The 24,443-nt window shown below is 35.1% G+C and overlaps 2 protein-coding genes across 3 annotated transcripts in view; both read left to right on the top strand.

The window, feature by feature from the left end:
* The window catches only part of osbp2a (oxysterol binding protein 2a), a 28,177-nt gene extending 22,374 nt beyond the window's left edge, over positions 1-5,803 (top strand). Inside the window, exons 11-14 of the mRNA XM_051120841.1 lie at positions 979-1,074; positions 1,212-1,396; positions 3,819-4,039; positions 4,150-5,803. Of these exons, the coding sequence (XP_050976798.1) occupies positions 979-1,074; positions 1,212-1,396; positions 3,819-4,039; positions 4,150-4,292 (645 nt within the window). The 3' untranslated portion in view covers positions 4,293-5,803. The remainder of the gene's footprint in view (positions 1-978; positions 1,075-1,211; positions 1,397-3,818; positions 4,040-4,149) is intronic.
* A 3,219-nt stretch (positions 5,804-9,022) lies between these two features.
* On the top strand, positions 9,023-23,238 carry slc35e4 (solute carrier family 35 member E4). Of its 2 annotated transcripts, XM_051120362.1 has the most exons (3): positions 9,023-9,148; positions 11,944-12,557; positions 18,026-23,238. In XM_051120362.1, the coding sequence occupies exons 2-3, from the start codon at positions 11,963-11,965 to the stop codon at positions 18,595-18,597; spliced, it is 1,167 nt and encodes a 388-aa protein (XP_050976319.1). In that variant the 5' UTR covers positions 9,023-9,148; positions 11,944-11,962; the 3' UTR covers positions 18,598-23,238. The 2 variants fall into 2 exon arrangements, with proteins under 2 accessions (XP_050976319.1, XP_050976318.1); XM_051120361.1 differs by lacking the exon at positions 9,023-9,148 and having other exon boundaries at positions 11,628-12,557.
* Positions 23,239-24,443: the final 1,205 nt, after the last annotated feature.

The raw sequence follows: 24,443 nt of genomic DNA, 5'->3' as shown, positions 1-24,443 counted from the left end.
TTGTCATTTTATTATGTGATTATTTTAGTAATTTTAGTACTTCAACTTCAACTTATTTCACTTCAAGTCTGTCATTTTATTATGTGCTTTTGTCTTTTTTTTATTCCAGTTTTAATATTTACTAATTTAGTACTTCAACCTCAACTTATTTTATTTCAAGTTTCAGTCATTTTATTATGTGCTTTTGTCTTTTTTATTTCTTTTTAGCTTTTTTATTCATTTTATTCCAGTTTAATATTTTAGTAATTTTAGTACTTCAACTTAAAAACTCATCATTTCTATTTTTCAGTTTTTGTTTTTTTGTTCATTTTTTTTTTCTTAAAGTTGAAGTTTTTTACGTAATATTTTATTTTATTTTATTAAAACTAAACTGTACATTTTTTTAATTGTTTAGTTTTAATTGTTTAGTTTGTTTAGTGTAATTGTTTAGTGATATCATACTTTTGAATCTGTATGATAAATTTAAGAAACTGGTTGATTTTAAAATCATCTTTTTTTTACTAAAAAGCTTTATTGAAGTGCTCAAATAAAAGCATTTGATGTGTTGCATCAGATATGACAGAAGAAAAAAGACACATGGCACATTTGCAGCAACATCAGGGTGATTAAATGATGACAGAATTTTCATGTTTGAGTAAAATCTATGGTTTGAGTCCTCCCACGTGGTACAGCATTACTCATCTTCAGCACTCCATCTGTTGGAGAAAAGTCACCATTGACACTGTTCTTCTCCATCTGTCTTCCGCCCCGTCTTTCCCACTGCGGAGGAAACAGGAAACAATTTTTTCAGCTCTGAATTGAATCAGTGGGGAATGCAGTTAAAATTAATTGACCATCAAGGCATGAAATCAGAATAGATTGTATTAACTTCCTTAATAAATGTTCATTTCATGTCACTTAACTTTAATCCAAACACCTGTTCTTCATCACTTCAGCTCTGTCATTAGTATTAATGAATGACTCTTTGTCCTGATGCAGTCTGGGGACATTATAATCATGAACCACAGGAGCAAGGACAAATGCCACCTCAAATTCTCTCCATACAGCTATTTTTCCAGGGATGTTCCCCGCAAGGTCAGTCTGTGTATCAGTCACCTTTATTCAGTTTTCCAGCATGTGAAATGTGATGCTGTGTGCTGCTGCCCTCTGCTGGGTAATGCATGTACCTGCATGAGCGTGTGTTTCAGTGCTGTGTGTCTTCCTGTCCACAGGTCACAGGCGTTGTGATGGACGGCGAAGGCTGCGCCCGCTACATTCTGTCTGGGACGTGGGATGATAAAATGGAAAGTGCAAAGATCATAGAGAGCAGCCATGGCTGTGGAGGATCAGAGGGCAAACAGAAAACTGTCTATCAGACTCTACCGCCAAAACTACTGTGGAAGAAATATCCTCTGCCGTAAGTGTCTGCCTGTCTGTCTGTCTTTCTATCTATCTATCTATCTATCTATCTATCTATCGTTCTATCATTCTTCTACAGTCATGGCCAAAAATATCGGCACCCTTGCAATTCTGTCAGAAAATGCAACACTTCTCTCAGAAAATTGTTCCAATTGCAAATGTTTTGGTCTTCATGTGCTTATTGTTTTTGTTTGCACTGCAACAACACCAAAAAAACAGAGAAGAAACTTGATAAAATTTCATACAAAACTCATAAATGGACTGGACAAAATTATTGGCACCTTGTCAAAATTGTAAGAAATAATTGCTTTTCAAGCATGTGATGCTCCTGTAATTTGTATTTAGACACATCTGTGACAAGTAACAGGTGTGGGCAATATAGTAATCACACTTGCAACCAGTTAAAATGGAGAAAAGTTGACTCAACCTTTGTGTTATGTGTCACACTGAGCATGAAGAAAAGAAAGAAGTGTAAAAAGTTCTATCTATCTATCTATCTATCTATCTGTCTATCTATCGTTCTGTCTATCTTCTATCATTATCATTTTATGTCATCTATCTATCTATCTATCCATTGTTCTGTCTATCTATCTATCTATCTATCTGTCTGTCTATCTATCTATGTATCTGTCTATCGTTCTGTCTATCTTCTATCTATCTATCTATCTATCTATCTATCTATCTATCTATCTAAATATCTATCTGTCCTATCTGTCTGTCTATCTATCTACCTATCGTTCTGTCTATCGTTCTATCTTCTATCTTTATCATTTTATCTATCTATCCATTGTTCTACCTATCGATCTATCTGTCTATCTATCTATGTATCTATCTGTCTATCTATCTATCTATCATTCTATCGTTCTGTCTATCGTTATCATTTTATCTATCTATCATCTATCTATCTATCCATTGTTCTGTCTATCTATCTATCTGTCTATCTATCTATCTATCATTCTGTCTACCATCTATCTTTCTGTCTATCTATGTCTATCTATCTATCATTCTGTCTATCATTGTGTATCTTCTATCTTTATCATTTTATCTGTCATCTATCTATCTATCCATTGTTCTGTCTGTCTATCTATCTATGTATCTGTCTATCGTTCTGTCTATCTTCTATCTATCTATCTATCTATCTATCTAAATATCTGTCTGTCTGTCTATCTATCTATCTATCTATCTATCTACCATCTATCGTTCTATCTTCTATCTTTATCATTTTATCTATCTATCCATTGTTCTACCTATCGATCTATCTGTCTATCTATCTATCATTCTGTCTACCATCTATCTGTCTATGTCTATCTATCTATCATTCTGTCTATCATTGTGTATCTTCTATCTTTATCATTTTATCTGTCATCTATCTATCTATCCATTGTTCTATCTATCTATCTATCTATCTATCTATCTATCTATCTATCTATCTATCTATCTATCTATCGTTCTATCGTTCTGTCTATCATCTATCTATATCTATCTTTATCATTCTATTGTTCTATTTGTATATCATTCTGTCTATCATCTATCTATCTGTGTATCTATCTGTCTATCTATCGTTCTGTCTATCTTCTATCTATCTTTATCGTTTTATCTATCTATCATCTATCTATCCATTCTGTCTATCTATCGATCTGTCTATCGTTCTATCATCTATCTATATCTATCTTTATCATTCTATTGTTCTATCAATCTATCATTCTATCATCTATCTATCTATCTGTCTATCTATCTATCCATCTATCATTCTGTCTATCATCTATTTTTATCATTTTATCTATCTATCTATCTATTTATCTATTGTTCTGTCTATCATCTATCTATATCTATCTTTATCATTCTATTGTTCTATCTATATATCTATCATTCTATCATCTATCTATTGTTCTATCATCTATCTTTCTATTGTTCTGTCTATCGATCTATGTATCATTCTATCGTTCTATCATCTGTCTATATCTATCTTTCTGTCATTCTACCATTCTGTTGTTCTATCTATCTATCTATTGATCTATCTATATATCGATCTATCTATCTATCATTGTCTATATCTATCTATATCTATCTATCTTTATCATTCTATCTATCATTCTGTCGTTCTATCATTCTATCGTTCTATCTATCATCTATCTATTTATCGTTCTATCTTTCTGTCTATCTATCTATCTAAAGTTCTGTCATTCTGTCTATCCCTCTGTCTATCATCTGTTTATATATCTTTTTATGGTATATTCTTATTATTTATAATATTTATATAAGGCTCAACACTGCAATCATTTTGATTGCATATGCTCCAGAAATGCTCCCAACTTTCTGAACTTGGCAGCATCAGTGCTACCAATTCATCTTTTTATATTTATCTTTTAATATTTTGTTTAGTAAATTTCTACACTCTCTCTCTTTTCCTGTAATTTCAGTGAGAATGCAGAGAACATGCATTACTTCTCTTCCTTGGCTTTGACTCTGAACGAACCAGAGGATGGCGTGGCCCCTACTGACAGCCGCCTACGGCCTGACCAGCGACTGATGGAGGCGGGCTTGTGGGACGAAGCTAACACTGAGAAACAGCGTCTGGAGGAGCGTCAGAGACTGGAGAGGAGAAAGAGAGAGGCGCAGGCCAACCTCACACTAGAAGAGGGTAAGACAGAGCCTCACACACTCATATTGTTTCATACACTTAGCAGACAGTGTACAATACAAACAGTAGGAGAGTATCTCACTAAAGATGTTTTGTCCTGGATTTAACAGGTAAGGAGGCCGAGAGCTACCAGCCCTTGTGGTTTGAGAAAAGGACTGATACAGAGACAGGTGAGAGCAGCTACATGTATAAAGGAGGCTACTGGGAAGCCAAAGACAGACAGGACTGGAGTCAGTGCCCTGCCATCTTTTGAAGCCTCTCTTCCACACCAGGACCAGCTTACCACTCCAAGTCATCCTGTATTAGGAAAGCTGTTTACCAATGTTTTCCAGATGAGGAATATGCAGATTCCAAGGCACTCATATGTATATATATGTATCTTAATTTTATGTGCATTCATGGGGGCATTGAGACACCTGTATTGTAGCAGGGAAAATTCGCATTGCATGGAAAACCGTTCTAAGCACAAGAGATGGAGGCACTTTATAAATGTCAGTGACAGACGATGATCTGGAGAATGTAACACTTCCCCAGGGAAAATATTCTTCTTCAAAGCTGATTTATATCCTGTTTCAGGTCAACTGTGTGATATCCATGAATTATCCACCATTGTGTGATTCAGAGCACGTGGTACTTTTGAAGTATGGAGACCGAATGCCCTCAAAACTGTGTTCCTCCATTGAGCTGTAGTATAGATGGTGTTGTGTAGTTTTAAATAGTGCACACATGCTCCATTAACAACCTAGATAGAATCCAGATCAGTGAATTGATGTTGCTTCTACAAAATAACAATTATCCAAGCTTAGATATTTAATGCGAAAATTCGTTTTAGCTACCCGTTTAGTTCTTTAGCACAAGCGTAATGTAAATGTCATTGTGTAGGTGATGAATTACAGCGCATAATGGAAATCTTCCATATAGAGTCATGACTAAATGTTTGCAAACATGCTAAAAATCAAGCTAGTGAGGATTTATTTAAATAGGTGAATTAATAATACATGCACATCATTCCATTATATGACTCATCTGCATGCAGTGCAGATTTTTTGAAATAATTATGCAAATTAAGCATGCACTTCAACAGATATGCTCATATATTTGTTTAACACTCACAGGAAGTTATCGGCTCATATTTTAGGGTGTTTTGCAAACCTTTGGCCTTGACTAGATTGTCAGTAACTAGCATTTTGTGGCAATATTTTCTAGTTTCCAGTATTAGCTGCTAAAGCACATTTACACTACATACTCCATTCATGCTGCAAGGAACAGTGGTCTGGAATACTGACCGTAAACTGTAACCAAACTGAGGTTGAAGGCAAACTCGTATTTGGGCATTAACACATTCAGAATATTAGCAGACCACTGTTATGTACATTTAAAATTTGAGTACACCATGTCAGAGCTATATTAGTACATTGTGTACAATTTTCAACCAAAAGAAAGTATGCTCAGAGACATTTTTGAGATCAGGGCCGTAAGCATTGCGAAAATTAAACTTTCCAATGTACACAGTATTAACTAGACATTGATAACTTTAAAAAAAAAAAAAGAATATTATAACTAGATAAACTGAACTATTATTATGCTGATTTCACTATGCTGAAAATTTCAGTGTTTTGGGACTCTTATTGGGGTTCATCTCTCTATTTCACTAGATGATGTGAATTTGCAGTTTTGGTTGTCATAATGATCTGAATGTATCATATTTAAAAGAAGGATATTGACAATATATGTGCAATATTTCAAGGGTTATCAATGATTGGATCAGGTCTGTTGTTTTTTGTAGCGTTTCAGTTCTTATCCTGGACATTAGTCGGCGCCAGCAGACTTGGAATAGCTCTGGATCATAATTTCTCATTTGAAGGATTCAAAATAAATATTTCCTAATAATTTACTCACCCCATGTCATCCAAGATGTTTATGTTTGTCTTTATTCAGTCGCAAAGAAATAAAGGTTTTTGTGAAAAACATTCTAGGTTTTTTTGCCATACAGTGGACTTCAACGTGGACCAGTGGTCAAAGGTCCAAATTGCAGTTTCAATGCAGCTTCAAAGGGCTCTACACAATCCCAGTTGAGGAGTAAGGCTCATATCTAATGAAACGATCTGTCATTTTCTAATAAAAAATTTAAATTTATATACCCTTTACCCACAAGTGCTTCTCTTGCACTAGCTGGACTTCATGCATTACGTAATCGTGTTGATCACGTGACCGATTTATACGAGGTAGTGTTAACAGAAAATTGTCGGAAAAATCTGTAGGCCGTCCGTCACTTTGACAGATTTTACTGAGGGTGATCTATTGTAAATTGTAACTGCAATTCCCACCACTGGGAAACGGTATTTATTGCCTGAATTTCCTAATGAAATGGACAGAATTTTAAATCTGATACTTTGTTTCATGTCAAAAGCACAAAGCTTGGCCTATTACGATTTATTAGATGGGGGGCGCACTATACTGTTTATTCATTAACGGAAACAAACAGCATAGACCAAAAGATCAATTGGCATTTACGAATCAATACTGGTTAATAAAAATGAGAATACATTAAAATCGCTGTCACTGCAGGGTGTGTTGTTGAACATGAAAAGTTATGCAGACTCATTTGTTCTCTTCAAAATCAGTGCATAAGCCTATATTGTCCCGTAGGTTCAGGGCAAAAAGAAAAGCAATTAAATGTTATTATAATTCAAATATGAAAATTAAAATGACGGGTAATAATAGACTATGACAAATTTTTATGACCCTGTCCGTAAAAAATGACCGACAATGTTAAAGTCCAAAGCAACCTCTGCACCTGACAAAGGCGAAAGTACCAAATCAGTGTTTACAAAGCCAATATGCAAAAGAAACGTCCTTTACAAAAAAAAAAGGTGATATAACAACGTTGGACAATTTTAAAGTTGGAGGAGAAAATTAGATGGGAGTTACTCCTCGGCTGGGATCGTGTAGAGCCCTTTGAAGCTGCACTGAAACTGCAATTTGGACCTTCAACCCGTTGATCCCCTTTAAAGAACATTACATTGTGAAAAATCCTGGAATGTTTTCCTCAAAAACCTTAATTTCTTTTTGACTGAAGAAAAACGTGAACATCTTGAATGACAAAGGGGTGAGTAAATTATCAGGAAGTTTTTATTCTGGAAGTGAACTAATCCTATATAGCAGGGGTCACCAGGGGACCCGGTTATGGAGGGCCGGTGTCCCTGCAGAGTTTAGCTCCAACCCTAATCAAACACACCTGAACCAGCTAATCAAGGTCTTACGTATACTTGAAACTTCCAGGTAGGTGTGTTGAGGAAAGTTGGAGGTAAACTCTGCAGGACACCGGCCCTCCAGGAACAAGTTTGATGACCCCTGCTATAAAGCATCTCTATGCAGTTTTACCTTAAAATATGTTTCAAAATCCTTCAGAGTCATCTTTCACTGAGTTCTAATAAGCAAATGGTTTTTGTTTCCATCCCTCAAGGATGTAAGTTTGGTGAGTGGGTATGAAATTCATCGAAAATGATTGCTTTACAGCAGCAACAATGAATTCCACTCACTTGACTAAAGGGGGCAGCATAGGTGCAAAAAAACACAGAACTACACAGAGTTGCATTTAACTATATGGTAAAATTCAATACAGTATTGTTTTAATCTTCTAGATGCAACAAAAATATGCTTAAATCTACAGGGTGAATATGAAAATGTTTTTTTTTATCTTCTTTCAGTGTTTTGCATTCATCTCGTGAACGGACATGTTCAGCTGTAGTTGCACTCAAATAACTTAATTTTAATTTAACATTGATAAAATGTCTGGATGTTTTATTCCACATTGATGCCAAAGTAAATATGTGACCATTTTCCCAGGTAATTCTCTTTATAGTGACCGTACTGTTGTGGCACACTGAACACTAATGGAAGATCCTGACTTTAATAACTGTACTTTATCTAAGGTTAAACTGCTCATCAAACTGGGCTCAAAAGCATTTAAAATAAATATTTCACTCCAAAATGAAAATCTGCTCAAAATGAACTCACCCTCAGACCATCCAAGGTGTAGACTGAGTTTGTTTCTTCATCATAACAGATTTGGAGAAATAGCATTATATCAGCATTGATAGCATTACATCACTTGCTCACCATTGGATCCTCTGCAGTGAATGGGTGCCGTCAGAATGAGAGTCAAAATAGCTGATAAAAAACATCACAATAATCCACACCACTCCAGTCCATCAATTAATGTCTTGTCAAGCGGAAATCTACATGTTTGTAAGACACAAATCAACAAGTCAAGGTGTTTTAACTTGAAACTGTCGCTTCTGGGCAAAATATGAATTCATAACCTGCTTCCTCCAGTAAAAAAAAAAAAAAAATAGAATGCACCCACATATTTGTTTAGAACTGTTTTGTATTTTTTGCTTCTAAATGATGCTTTATCTGCACATATTTCCCTCCTGATTCAGACAATATGACTTTTTGGAGAAAACTATATTATAGGTTTTTTTGAGCCGGAAGCAATGTTTTAAAGATAAAACACAAACACGGCTTTTCATAAGACATTAATTGATGGACTGGAGTGTTACTTGTGGATTATTGTGATGTTTTTGTGCGCGTTTGGACTCATTCACTCATGGCACCCATTCACAGCAGAGGATCCATTGGTGAGCAAGTTATGTAATACTACATTTCTCCAAATCTGTTCTGACTAAGAAACAAACCCATCTACATTTTGGTAGGCCTGAGGGTGAGGACACTTTCAGTTTTCTTTTTTGAGTGAACTGTTTGTTTAATAACCATCAAAAGGAGCTAAATGAAAAGTGGGGGAAATAAAATGAATATGGTTATATAGAAATATAGCCATATAGCCTATACAGACAACGATAAAATTAACAAAACAAGCATTCTTTGAGATGTTCAAGCATATTTTGTAAAGGCGATTGTCCACGTGCCAGCAGCACGCCATGAGTCGGTCACCTTTCAGCAGCAGGCGCAGTGAATGAATAGACGGTTCGCGGTGACGTATTGCACAGCTGATCTGGCAACAACTGGCAGTTCACCGAAAGGGCCGATGGTGTCTGCGCGCAGGATATAATTAAACGCATCTAGCTTCAGCAGTGCGGGAATAAGGTAAGGGACCATGCATTCGATCATACTGGACATGGTGTTGATGAATTGCGCTCTGTTTAATACGACATTATACTCTGTTGACGCGGACCGATGTGTTGATTTCCTCTGTCAGACCGCTAAATGGCTGTGTGAGGTCTACTAGTGTCAGTCATTAGCGTTATGAGGAAACGTTTTGTTATCATGATCAACTGGACGTGACTAACAGCGTATGATGTGGTGATCAGGACGAGTGCGTCCTTCGTGATCCGTTACCCAGCGGATAACACTACAATAAGGAATATACAGACTATACACACGTTTTGGCTTGAACAACCCCCATGGAAATCACACTTTCAAACCGACAAGAAAATATATCGATGCTGCGTCTTTTGTACACACGAACGTCCTCGGTTTATATTGCAAGTCGCGTTATTATAGTTCATACTGACAAACAATGTAATTAATGCTACATTTAGCTGGGCAGTTTCGGGCACCCCATCACAGGATCCCGGATGAAATAAGCCTCTATAATGGACCACAGAGCGACCATTTGCTGCGTTGTCAATCTAAAAGCCGCCGAAGCAGGGAAGTCAACAACAAAAACCTTGAGGGACTCATTATCCCGACTGTTTAACCAACACGCCCCGTAATTTGTTTAGCATTTGCTTAGCATTTGCTTACACTGGACAATTTTAATACAGTGTTTTGAATAAGCTAGGAGCACCAATCTAAAACCGGCAGCGCAACATGGGCCGCTTTCTGATTGGTCGACTGGCTTATAAAATTTTCCTACGGTCTGTAAGCTGGTGGGGATTCATTCCAGTGATTGGAATCTTTTGAATCAAATGATTCATTCGGTGATTCTTTAAAGGGACAGCTCACCCAAAACTAAAATTTACTGACTCTCATGTCGTTTCAAGACCTTGCTGTAAAAACATACAAGAACCCTGTTTTGGTTCCCGTTTATTTACCACTGGTTTACCATTTTCTAAAATTGTTGTTTATGTTACACAGAAGAATGTAATAATAACAAGTTTAACATGACATGAGGGTATATTATGACAGAATTTTCATTTTTGGGCAAACTATCCCTTTAAGTCTGGGTTTATAGTAGTTTCTTGAATAAAGAGCCAATTTGAAAAAGTAATATTATTAATGTGTGTAAAATATTTAAAATATTTCGTTTCTGTTGTTACATTATATACTGTTATAGTACTGCATTTGTTGTTTATGCATGTATTATTTAAATCTAGTTTTTATTTATATCTCTTTTTTTGTTGTTTTGATCTAACATTCTTTTATTCAGTCTAATTTTATTTAGTAATATTCTAAAAGATAATATACAATACTGAAAAAATAGAAGAAAAATAATATACAAGAGGAAAAGGGTGCTTAAAACAAAGCGCTGAGAACATTAGATTCATTTAAGCAAACTGGTTCGTTCGAACAGTTCAATTTAATGAATAGATCATTCAAATATGTTTCTATGAAAAATTCATATAAATGTATGTAAAATATTATGTGGAAAATATTTTGTTTCCGTACAATATTATGTTTTTCTACCCGTTATAATACTGTTTATTTTATTTAATTTTTCCCCCTTGTTTTAGTAGTTTTGATCTAACCTTCTTTTATTTAGTCTTTTATTGTATTTAATAATAATATAAAATATTATTTCATTTAATAATATTAAAAAAGAATAATGTAAAGTACAGTAAAAAAAATACAAGAAAAAATAGTATACAAGAGGAAAAGAGCTTAATAAAATAATAAAGCATTGAGAACATTAGATTCATTTAAGCGAACTGGTTTGTTCAAACAATCAATTTAATGAACTGTTTGTTCAAATGTGTTTATATTATGAAAAAAATTATATTATAAATGTGTGTAAAATGTTATTTAGAAAATATGTAGTTTCTGTTACATTATTATTTTTTCTATAATACTGTTAAAGTAGTCTATTGCATTTATTATGTATTTACTTATTTAAATCTAGTTTCCATTTATATATTTTTTTATTTAGTTGTTTTAGATATTTTGATCTAACCGTATTTTATTTAGTATAATTGTATTTAATAATAATATAAAACATTATTTTATTGAATAATATTATAAAAGAATAATACACAGTACAGTAAAAAAACATTATAAATTAATAATATAAATGTGTCAAATATTTTTTGAAAAATATTCAACTTTTGTTATTATGTTATTTCATTTTCTACCCATTATAATACTGTTATAGTCCTACATTTATTATTTATTTATGCATTTACTTATTTAAATTTAGTTTTATTTATGTCTTAAACTAAACAGGAACCCACTAACACTTCTTGTGGCCAGTGAAGTGACTGAATTTGTTAAAAGCACATTCTTTTTTTTTTTTTTTTTTTTTTTTTTTACCATTTATGCCATATTAAGAGTGAAATACAGGCAGAAATAAATAAGTAAGTAAAAGGACTATGCTATTTCGAAGAATTACAGAAGATTCGTTCAAATGAACCGATTCGTTCACGAATGAAACACCGCTATTGCTCATGCCCAAAATAAACGCCTGAGCCTTACGTCACAAACCAGACCCACAACACATAATAACACGTGTAGACAAGCCGGAATGTTGTTTCTGGCCGCTTCCAAAACACACGGTTGCTATAGCGGGTTAAGACAGACAGGACATCATAGCCTACGCGGCTTCAGTTCCTTCAACGCAGACTCGATGAATACTTCCGACTTGTATAGTACCGCTACTTCGTTTTTTATTCGGGGAGATAAGTAATGTATTTACACTGCGAGCTTAAGATGTGTTTACCCTGCAGGTGCGAAGATGAAGCGAACATGATCAGTTCCGATGGCCCCTCCACCAAATGCGAGGAGACCCGGGACGCCGGGAAGAGGAGCAGGCAGCAGCCAGAAATGCTGCACCTCATGTTCGCTGTGTCCGTGTGGCTGGTGACGGGCACCACCATATCCAGCCTCAACAAATGGATATTCGCCGTGTACAATTTCAGATACCCGCTGCTTCTGTCAGCCCTCCACATGCTGACGGCCATAGTGGTGGACTACGGACTGATCAAGTGCAGGGTGATCCGGCACAGAGGTGTCGGCGAGCAGGATTTAACCACCAGCGCCAAATGCAAAGTATTCCTGTTGAGTTTAACATTCTGTGCCAGTATCGCGTTTGGAAACGTGGGACTTAATTATGTGCAGCTTTCATTCGCGCAGATGATCTACACCACTACGCCGCTGTTCACACTAGCTATTTCCACTCTGATTCTCGGAAAGCAGCATCACATCCTGAAGTACACCGCGATGATGCCCATCTGCCTCGGGGCGTCCTTCAGCATTATGGGCGAGGTCCAGTTCGACCAGACCGGCTGCTTGTTTGTGTTCGCCGCTACTATGTTAAGAGGTGTAAAAACCATTCAACAAAGTAAGTTATTAATCATTATTACTGACAATGCACAAGCAGGTTACAATGAGAAATATTCAGTTCCAAACAAAAATAAAAAAGAATAACACAAGAAAAAATAGAAGAAAAGTTAGATTGATTTAAGCGAACCGGTTCGTTTTAATGAATGGTTATCACTCCATGTGTTTAATTATTTATTTATTTTTTCTTGCAGTAAATGTTATGACTTTGTTTTCGATTAAGTTATACATTTTCAGGGTTTTCACAGGCTGAAAATAATTGGGAATTTTAACTCTAATGTCAAGGTAATTGATAGATTCATCCAAACTTTTATGACGAATTTGTCTCATGATCAGCTTAAAAATATTTACATGTGCAGTAAACACGAACTGGAAAGTCAAGGATACGTCATAAAAATGAATAGGTCAGAGTAAGGTGTGGAACCCTTCGGATTCCTAAACAAGACCAATGATTCATATCACCAAAAAGAATCGGCTCATAAGAACGACTCGTTCGCGAGTCGGATCACTAGTGCGCTTTCTCATAACCTGCAGTTGAACTGCAGAGTTTTTTCCTGATCATTTTGACAAAAAAAAAAAAAAAAAAAACCTGTTCAAAGTTTTAAAAGGGTATTTAAATCGGTATCTGATTCAATCAAGTGATTCATAACGCCTTTCTAATCATTTTGAACGAATCACTAAAAAGAATCGGCTCACAAGAACGACTCGTTCGCGAGTCGGATGCCTAGTGCGCTTTCTCATAACCTGCAGTTGAACTGCAGAGCTTTTTCCTGATCAGTTTGACAATAACACATGTATTCAAAGTTTTAGGAAGGTATTTGAATCTGTATCTGACATAATCATCATTCAAATCATCATTTTGTTTTTAATGACATATGAAAATATTCTTAACCAAATGTTCCTGACAGCATAGCCTATATTTGTCTCTCCATTTGGCTAGTTCGCATTCTCCTGGTCATTATTTATGTAACATCCTACGTTGTGTCTGAGTCAGAGTGGAGAACGTCCTGTCTGCCAACAGCTGGCACATCCTGTTCCAGACACTCGGTTTTGAGCGGCCGCACCGCCGCTGTTGCTGCTGCTGCTGTTGTTGTTGTTCTAACCCGATTTCCCAAGTAGCAAATGACCTCAAAGTAACGGATAGGGACTGAATGCTTGACATCTTAAAATGAGAGTCAGCTGAGCTCCATTAGTTTAAGTGACCTCCTCCCTAGAGCAATTATGTTGGTGTCTGGCTGAAAACATAAAGGAGTGAGACTGAGGGCAAGAGTCAGTTGTTTAGTTTACTGGCAGAACCTGTTTTGTACACATTGAATCTTTTTATGACTACATTTCTCATCACATACTGCTGCAGCTGTATATGCTGATGCTATTCAATGCTATGTGTGTCAGAGAAAATTCATAGTCATCGTAGAATTGCATAACAACCTACAGTTTGCATACAAGCTAAATGGGCAGTGCCTTGTTTTTAACAAAGTCAGTGTTGTTTGTTGTTCCCTGTAGCTAAAGCTATGATGAGTCAATATTAGCAAACCAAGAAGGAATCAAGTCCATGTCATTATTATTATTATTACTACTACTACTACTATACCAATAATATATATATATATATATATATATATATATATATATATATATATATATATATATATATATATATATATATTAATTAAAGGAAAATGATTAAGGCCCTGTTTTGGTCAGGGTGTGATATTATTATTATTATTATTATTATTATTATATTTTTAAACCAGACAGTGTAATAGTAAACATTTAATTGAAAAAAAAAAGTATTTAATGTAGAAGTTTAGATGATGTAGAAATGATTGAATTTTAAAGTTAATGTAGAAGTTTAGACGGCGTAGAATAAAGTATAATTCATAAAATAATTATATTATAATTATATTATAAAAAATAATAAATACAATAATTATGATATAATATTGTAAAATGAATGGTAAAAAAAAATACAGAAAATATCTTTAAACTGAATTAACTAAATCACACAGATATTTAAGGTTTAATATATTATAATTAAAACATAGCCTTGGTCAGGGAGCAATATTTTTTTTACTGTTATAGTTATTTAATTAATTTATTTTTATTATTAAAACTTTTAACAGAGGGAGGATATTTGAACCAAAATGCCATTATTGAAAATTTAATGTAGAAGTTTAGACAATATAAAGTATAATAAAATAAAATAAAATATGAAGAGTTCAGATGCAAAACCAGCTAAATCCATCTGACGTCTTTCTTTAAAAAATGCATTTTTATCAGGCTCAGCTGTATAGGTTTCTATGTAAGTACCGGTACTTCTGATTGGGCTGAGGGTGGTATTTTAGCAAGTTTGAAGAAAAAGGACGTATATGTGTCAAGAGCATTCACTCAGTATCATTATCTCATTTTTGACCGAGATGGCTTTTAGCTGGTTTTGCATCTGAACTCTTCATATATTATAATTATATTATAAATAGAATAATTATTATATAATATTATAAAATGAACGGTACAGAAAAACTTTAAACTGAATTAACTAAATTTCATAGATGTTTAATAATGAATTAAATGTTTACATGTTAAATATAATATATATAAAAAATAGTCTTGGTCATAGAGCGATATTACTGTTGTTATTATTATTATTTTATTTATTTATTTATTTATTTATTTATGAACCAGAGGGGGGATATTTGAACAAAAATGTCAACGAACATTTTATGTAGAAGTTTAGACGATGTAGAAATAAAATATAATTAATAAAAAAACATAATATAATTATATGATCATTATATTATAAATATAATAAATAGAACAATTATAATATAATATTAGAAAATTATTGGTACAAGAATATGTTTAAACTGAATTAATTAAATTACATAGACGTTTACTAATGAATTAAATGTTCAAGGATTAATACAATTAAAACATATCCTTGGTCATGGAATGATATTACTATTTATTGTTATAATATATATATATATATATATATATATATATGTGTGTGTGTGTGTGTGTGTGTGTGTATATATATGTGTGTATATATATACAGTACTGTGCAAAAGTCTTAGGCCACTAGTATTTTCATCAGCTAAAAAATGGTTTAAAGACAGTTAAAGTTAAAGGCGGTCTTTTGCTGTAGTGTGTCAGTGGGAAATATCAGATTACATTTCTAAACATTCATTTTGCCATTAATCGTAATAATCCAGTGAGATTTTTGCTTGTACAAGGAGTCTGACAACAGCGAGTGCTCCACACAGAGATCTGATCTCACCATCATCCAGTCTGTCTGGAGTGACATGAAGAAACAGAACAAACTCAGACAGACTAAATCCAGAAGAACTGTGACAAAGTCTCCAGGATGCTTCAAGAAACCTACCTGCAAAGCTGCAGCACTGTTAAAAGTTTTAGGCACTTGTGTAAAAATGCTGTAAAATGAGCATGTTGTCATAAATACATTTTCTTTATCAAATAACTTCTATTAACTAAATGAAATCAACATTTGGTGCGACCACTCTTTGCGTTTACAGCAGCTTTTGCCCTATAGGTGCACTTGCACAAAAGGTCTCTTGAAGCATCTTGGAGATGTTGCCACAGTTCTTCTGGATTTAGTCTGTCTCAGTTTGTTCTGTGTTTTCATGTCATTCCAGACAGACTGGATGATGGTGAGATCAGATCAGTGTGGAGCACTGGCTGTTGTCAGACTCCTTGTGCAAACAATAATCTCACTAGATTATTACAATTAATGGCGAACAGAATGTTTGAAAAATGTAAACCGATATTTTTTACTGACACACTACAGCAAAGGATAGAAATAACTTACTTTAAACCATTTTTAGCTGGTGAAAATACTAGTGGCCTAAAACTTAAACTTTTGCACAGTACTGTGTATATATATATATATATATATATATATATATATATATATATATATATATATATATATATATATATATATAAATCCAGAAGGAGGCTATTTAATTATTGAATATTTAATGTAGAAGTTTAGATGATGTAGAAATACAGTATAATTAATAATATAAAATAATATAATTACACTGTAAAAAAAAAAAAAAAAAAAATCTGTACAATTTATGGTAAAAAAAAAAAAAACCGGCAGCTATAGTTGCCTGAATTTTACCGTAAAAAATATGGTAGCAACGTTTTACGTTTTATGGTTTTCACTTAAATTTACGGGTAAAGTTAAAAGTTTTACGTACAACATACATCCCTAATGTACAAAACTGCTAAGAAAAACCTAAAAAGAAAGAGTTATTTCAACAAAAACACATCAAATAAAAAAAAATAAAAAACACACACACACACACACACATATATATATATATATATATATATATATAAAAAAAAACACGGAATTCTGGGAATGTCAATTCACTGTAAATATTACAGTCTTTTACTGTTAACCATTTAACAGGATTTTACTGTAGCATTTTTACAGTTTTTTACCGTTAACTTCACTGTAATTTTTTACAGTGTATATTACAATTATACTATAAATAGAATAATTATAATATTATAAAATGAATAGTAAAAAAAAACACAGAAAAAATGTTTAAACTGAATTAACTAAATTACAGATGTTTAACAATGAATTCAGTGTTTAAGGTTTAATGTAACATAATTGAAACACAGCCTTGGCCAGGAAGCGATATCACTATTATTGTTTTATTTATTTATTTATTTATTTAAAACCAGAGGGAGGATATTTGAACAAAAATGTCATTATTGAACATTTTATATTAAAGTTTAGATGATATACATAAAGTATAATTCATAATACAAAGTAATAAAATTATATCATAAATAGAATTATAACAGTTAACAGTTAACAGTAAAAAATACAGAAAATGTTGAAACTGAATTAACTAAGTTACAGAGATGTTTAATAATGAATTAATTGTCTATAAATTTATTGATACAATTTACAGCCCCATGAGATATTAAGTTGTCAAAACTTCTGAACACATTTCATCCATCCATTCTGACAAATTTGTATTATCTTCATTCCATCTTAGTCCAGGATAAGTCGTAGTGTTGCACATATTTTACTAGACTGCTATCAAAAATCTGTAACACAAAATAAATAGAGAATTTGTTTTGGTCACATGAAAGAGTGGTGAATAATCTTGCTTCATTTCGCAAAATTCTAACATAGTATTAGTCCCATTACTCATGTCTCATTTAGACATATATATATATATATATAGGAGAGATACTCCATGCAGGCTTATGTAGGTCATCTGTTGGTTTTATGTTTCAGTGGTCTATTTTAGTTGTGACCGTTGCATCACAGAGGTTAAGGTTGTTTACTATATGCGTCACGCTGTAGCTCGGCATGCGCTTTGGTAAATCACAATCCAGATGGTCAAAAAAATGTGTCAGTGCTGAGCAACTACATATGAAGGCATAATAGCTAAACTGACACACTTTTTCTCTGTATATCAGGCATCTTGCTCCAAGAGGAGAAGATCAACTCTGTCTTCCTGCTGTATCTGATGTCCATCCCCAGCTTCTGCATCCTGGCCATAGCCGCCCTGGTTCTGGAGAACTGGGCCGCTCTGCAATCCCCTTTCCAGTATGACCACCACCTCTGGGGTTTCATCTTGCTCAGTTGTCTAGGCTCAGTGCTTTACAACCTGGCCAGCTGCTGCGTCATCACCCTGACCTCCGCCGTCACGCTGCACATCCTGGGCAACCTGAATGTGGTGGGGAATCTGCTGCTCTCCCAGCTGCTGTTTGGCCACGAGCTGACAGCTCTTAGCTGTGCTGGAGCTGCGCTCACCCTCTCAGGCATGATCATCTACCAGAACTCAGAGATCATCGTAGCTTACATTGACGCACGGAGAGCCAGGACACCAACCGGTGGAAGTGGAGAGGACGTGGCTTGTGTTAAGGAGAATGATTCGAGCATATCAAAGACAGCTCCAGAACCTTGTTCAGAAGAAGAATCATTTGCAGATGCAGCTCAAGAACCTAATGAGAGGACAGAGAATCAGGTTCACGAGAAAATGGACTGAAGAGACTCAAAGGCTGAGTTCCAAAACCTAGTGAGCTGCAGTGCTGCTGTCTTGCATGGGGTACAATGAAAGTGAATGGTCATGGCTCTCTTTGGTCCACAACCACTTTCATTAGACGGAAAAGAGAAGCTTGGGGCAAAATAATTGTTACTTGAAATAAAATAAATTATAACTGAAGGTTTAAAAAAAAGTTAAGACAGAAAGCTGTATGGATATGAAAAAATAATGACAGAAAAGTCAATTTTTAGGTGAACTGTCCCTTTAACAGAAAAGCACCCTCATAAGTAACCAATCTGGAATGCTTTACATAGGCAGCAACTTCATGCAAATTGTGCTCCTCACGCAAAGTGCACCTTACAAGTGATTTTAAAGCCCAAAGTACACTTTGGCCTAGACAAGGTTTCATCCTCGTTTAGTGTGTGTGCCATTTCCTTCCAGAAGTTATGAGGTTGAGGATTTGGAAACAAGCAGAGCACGGCTGTTTCTAAAGCAAGCAGTGCCATCTGCTGTTTAAAACTAAGCTCAGAATCGTTTTGAGAAAGAATCGCGATGTCCATTCATTCCTTGATTCGCATTGCAACAATTTATCGTCCCATCCCTAACCTTTACAGTTTGCGGTTAGCATACTGCTAAGATAAAATATCCAATATTAGGTGACACGAATGCCGTAAACACGCAATGTTCACCTCAATTGCATCTTCCGTGCAAACTGAAAAATTTTAACTTGAGCGGGAAATTTGCATGAAGCATTCTCGTGCTAGCCAATCAGCAAAGGGCTTGTTGACAAAAACCATCCCGCAAGTAATCTAGAGCGAGTAACTAGAGCTTCGCTTTGGGTGTGCGCACATATTTGGTGCTAGTTTGGTGCTAGCATGTTTCTAAGCTAACAGTGTAATACTCTAAACAAGCATAAAAATACAAAGCACACAAATATTGGACAAAATATCCAATATTAGGTGACTCAACTGCACAATGTTCGCCTTCAAACGCATCTTCCACGCAAGTTGAAAAACCTCAACTTAAGCGAGAAATTTGCATGACGTGTTGCTGCACAGACCAATCAGCGGTGAGCTTGTTGACATATCCGGTTGTATTACAATATGAAAGACACCATTATTATGGTTATTCAGGGGAGTGTCGTGAAAAACGTCTCGTGAGTAATCTAGAACGAGTAACGCAATGCAAATATTTGCTTTGCTTTTGGTGTACACACACCTTTAGAGTTTGCTGTTAGCATGTTGCTAAACTAACACCGTAATACTCTTATAAGCATAAAAATACAGAGCACACAAATATTGGATAAAATATCCAATATTAGGTGACACAACTGCCGTGGACGTGCAATGTTCGAACTCAATTAGATTCAAGATTACTGACATGTCTGGTTGTAATAGTAAATAAAAGGGAGCATTACTATGTTTTTGTTCGCAAGAGCGAGTAATGCAATGCAAATATTTGCTTCGCTTATTTGCTTCGTGTCACCTAATATATCCAATATTAGGTGAGACGACTGCCATGATCGTGCGATGTTCGCCTTTATCGCATCTTCCATGCAAAAAAAAATTTCAACTCAAGAGAGAAATTTGCATGACGCAGTCACGTAAGCCAATCAGTGAACAGCTTATTGACACGTCTGGTTGTATTATAAAATGTAAGAGAGCGTTATTGTGTTTTTTTGTTTTTTTTTTTTATGCGAGTGTCACTAAAAACATCTACACTGTAAAAACAATTTGTTGGGTCAACTTAAAATAATTTGTAACCTGGCTGCCTTAAAATTTTAAGTTCAGTCAACTCAAAAAAAAAGTTTATTCAACTTGAAATGTTAAATTATACTAAGTGACAACTTAGATATTTGAGTTGAATCAATTTAAAATTTTAAGGCAGCTTACTTACCCATCTGTTAAGTTTAGCAAACACAAATATCTAAGTTGTTACTTAGTACAACTTAACATTTCAAGTTGACTAATTATTTTAAGCTGACTCAACAAATTGTGTTTTTTATTTTTTACAGTGTAAGAGCGAGGAACACTTTTATAGAGTTTGGCGTTAGCATGTTGCTAAGCTAACACTGTAATACTCAAATAAGCATAAAAATACAGAGCACACAAACATTGGATAAAACAGTCTATTTTTAGTTAGACTAAACTATTTTATTAATACTTTTCAGTACTAAATAAATTAGAAGTATATTTATATTCAATGTTTGCCTGCATATGTTTCATAAAGGATATATGTCATTCTGATATTAGGAAGCTGTTCGCGTTAGGCGTGTTGATGTCTAATAATGCAGCCTACATAGGTAGTTCACTAGGTTTTGGAACAGAAGACTGAGCATCATCCAGCGTTAGCTGGTTTAACATGGAGTCTGATTAGATACGAGGTGTCCTGGTTGGTGGTGACGAAGATGATATTGGTGGTGTATTTTTCCCCAGTACCTCCTCACTGTGCCAATATATTTAATTTCAGTCATCCTTGCAATGGAGAAGCACCATCTACCAGAGCTCTGAGACTGACTAAGCACATGCCTTTTTTAGCATATGCCGACCGCACCGGTTTGTTTGGATTTTATTACCTCCGTTTGCCAACACACGCTTATAAGTGCGTGAAAACTCCTGCATGAGCATCGGGAAGATCTCCAATATCCTGCCATATTCATTCAGTGACTGTGTCTATCTAATGCACTGTGAAATACGACTGCTCCATTTGCTCTGGCCCTCTTTAATGGTCAGCATAGCCGGTACTGGACTTACTCGCACTTTTCTGAGTGCGAGAGATGGACACGCAAAAAAAACCACATCGGAATAATGTATTTTTAGATACTGTAACTTGGCCGTCTTTATTTGGTGATATGGGACGGTACGTTTAAGGCAGCTTTCTGTAGGATGCCATGTTTAAACAAGTATCCTGTGCAGCACTATCACTTCATCTTGGTTACGTTTACATAATGGAGACGAGCAAGACTGGCTCCTCACTTGGGTTTATTTAGCTTGGTGCACTATTCAGAAATTGGTTTTGTACCTCTCTGGTTTAGTAGAAATATATTTCATATTTTCCCTCTGATTCATGAAAATGAATGTTTCTTATCTCACTACTGCAATGCTTCTGAATGTTTTGGGTTTTTTGCATTATAGAATTGACTTTTTTCACATTGCAGTATTGAGAACTAGGGCAAATTTTCTCCAAAATGATCTGGTTTTTGAAGTGAAATAGAACATGTTCCTTACAGGCTTGAGTGAGATTTATTCAGAGTAACAGCTAAGAACATTTCTGAAGGAATGTTATGAATATAATCGTGTTCTATCATAGGCAGGCAGGTTTAAACTGGTGCCTCTTATGTAATTCCCAGTGCAGGTAATTATTAATAGATTTCTCTAAGGAGTCTCAAACATCTTTAGCACACACTGATCTCTTAGGAGAAATCAAAATGATATTTTTTTTTTTTAACTTTCATTGTCCTCTTTAAATCCTCTACTAAAGGCCTCATGCGCTTGCTCGTCTCCTCTGAGTGGGTGCTCATCTTTTTTTCATTAGTTTCTTTAATTGATTTATTGTTTTATTGACGCCTGCTGGACAGTATTATTACTTTTCCTCCATTATGATTTGTTTTGATGCTGTTGCAAAAACACTGACACTAACAGAGGTTAGTACATAGCAAGGTCATTCCCTCAGAGTTTTGTTGCCATCTGCTGGATAGAAAGCAGATTTGCATTTATTATTACTTCGTTTTTGAATTGAAGTGCATTAGATATAATTATCAGGCATTTTGCCTGTTTCCCAGCATGTTGGGAATTTATAGCTGGGGTTTAGTATGTCATCATAACAATTTTTGGGTTCTTAGACCTGGCTAACTGGAAATGAATGAGGACGTGAATGTATCTTAGTGGGTGTTGAAGTGTAGGCAGTCTTATGGAGCCATGATAAAAGCCTACACTGACTCAAGTGTGCCTACCTGAGGGCTGATTTCATAAGGAAACACCAGCCTTTCAAGCTTTGTTTATTAAGGTCTCAACTGTCCATCCATGCTTCAGTGTTTGCACTCATTACTTCACTAGTAAACAGCATCATAGGGAAAGCATTGTTCAAGGTCGATCTATGATCAGCGTGACTAATATTTATCGGCATTAATTTTGACATACACTGGATGCATTATTTTTATTTGGTGTGTTATCCATTGTTAATGGTGGTGATTTTGAAATCCACACAAGGGGGCGCAAACACTTCTATTAATCAGCTAAGCAGGCATGGTTAATAGCGATCATTTCAAAATGTCCCATAAAAAACCTAGCTGATATCAGATTCGCCTCGTTGGCCGACAGAAAGCTGATATGTTTCAAGGTGACTTCTGTGTGAACTGTGCTTCATATGTCGCTACACTGTTGGCAGTAGACAATGGTCTTTTTTCATACTGTGTAATGTTTGTCCAGTATCATAAGCACATTGGTTAACTGCAATTAGTATAAAAATGATTAGCAACAGAATGATCCCTTTTACTCTTCACTGTCAAACATGAGGTGAGAGTTGTCAGATAAATACCTCAGATGTTATTCCTGTGATGATGTTTGTTGACATGTTACTGGTCACTAATGTACTGGATAATGTTTTGAAGTTAAGATCTCTGAATATAGACTGACAGTCGTGGTACTGACGGTTTTGATGTGTCTTTTATTGATTGCAGCGCAAAATTGCACTGACGATTTGCATAACTATGGCTCCTGTGTATATATGGTTTCTGATGTCATCAAAATATCAGATGTAAATGCTTATTTTATTATATTTATGTATTTTACAATCATGAAAAGCTGTTAATATACTGGTACAAAAAAACATGCGGTCTCATGCCTTCTGCTGTCACATGTCAGTATAGCAGTATGCAACATGTTAAATCATACTAGAAACATGTTAACAATGTGTTAAAACACTACAAACATGCCAAAGTATGCTAGCTGCATGTTGAATCATACTAGAAACATTAAACATGCAAGCAACATGTTAAAGGGTTTCTCCACCCCAAAATTTTGAGTTCAATCTAAATTTATCTAAATACTTTTTGTATGCAAAGAAAAAAAAAACGATTTTATTCAATTCGTCTCCTCAGTGTCACCGTAGTGCCATTCTGCAGAGCATCCGCTGGACGCAAATGGCATACGCCGTTCTATATATTTTCTATGTATATTTACGCTTTGCTTTGAACGAAAACAGCGTATGCGGCGTACGCAGTTTGCATCCAGTGGATGCTCTTCAAAATGGCACTACGCTGACGCGGAGGAGACGAATTGTCAGAAAGACATATATCTCATTGCTACAAAGAGTATTCTCGTTGCTTCATAAAATTCGGATTGAACCACTGATGGCAGATGGACTATTTTGACGATGTCTTTCATACTTTTCTGGGTCCTGGCAGTCAATGGGACAGTCAGAAACCTCCCCCGTTTTCATCCAAAACATGTTAAATTGTGTTCCGAAGACGAACTAAGCTTTTAGGGGTTTGGAACGACATGGGGGTTGTCAGGGTCGTGAGCGGGAAGGAGGAGCAGGGACGAGGAAATAATGAAAACGTGCTTTAATTGAATAATCCACAACGGGAACAGGAACAGCAGGGAAAACGCATACCAACACGACGATAACTAACATTAAATGACATTAGGTAACATTAAGAACAGACAAGAAACAAGGAACTGAGCCAAACTATTATAGGAACACTAATGAGACAAAGACAGGTGTGAGTAATTAACCAATGACGTAATAACTAGAAACAGAACAGGAAAGACCAAATAAGGACACAGGAGGGAAAAACCAAACAGAACAGTCCACAGGGGTAAGTGACTAATGACAAAATTTTCATCTTG

The sequence above is a fragment of the Labeo rohita genome, chromosome 10 (genome assembly GCF_022985175.1).
Source record: "Labeo rohita strain BAU-BD-2019 chromosome 10, IGBB_LRoh.1.0, whole genome shotgun sequence".
Lineage (NCBI taxonomy): Eukaryota > Metazoa > Chordata > Actinopteri > Cypriniformes > Cyprinidae > Labeo > Labeo rohita.
Note: the sequence above shows the minus strand (reverse complement) of the source record. Positions and strands in the feature narration are given on the sequence as shown.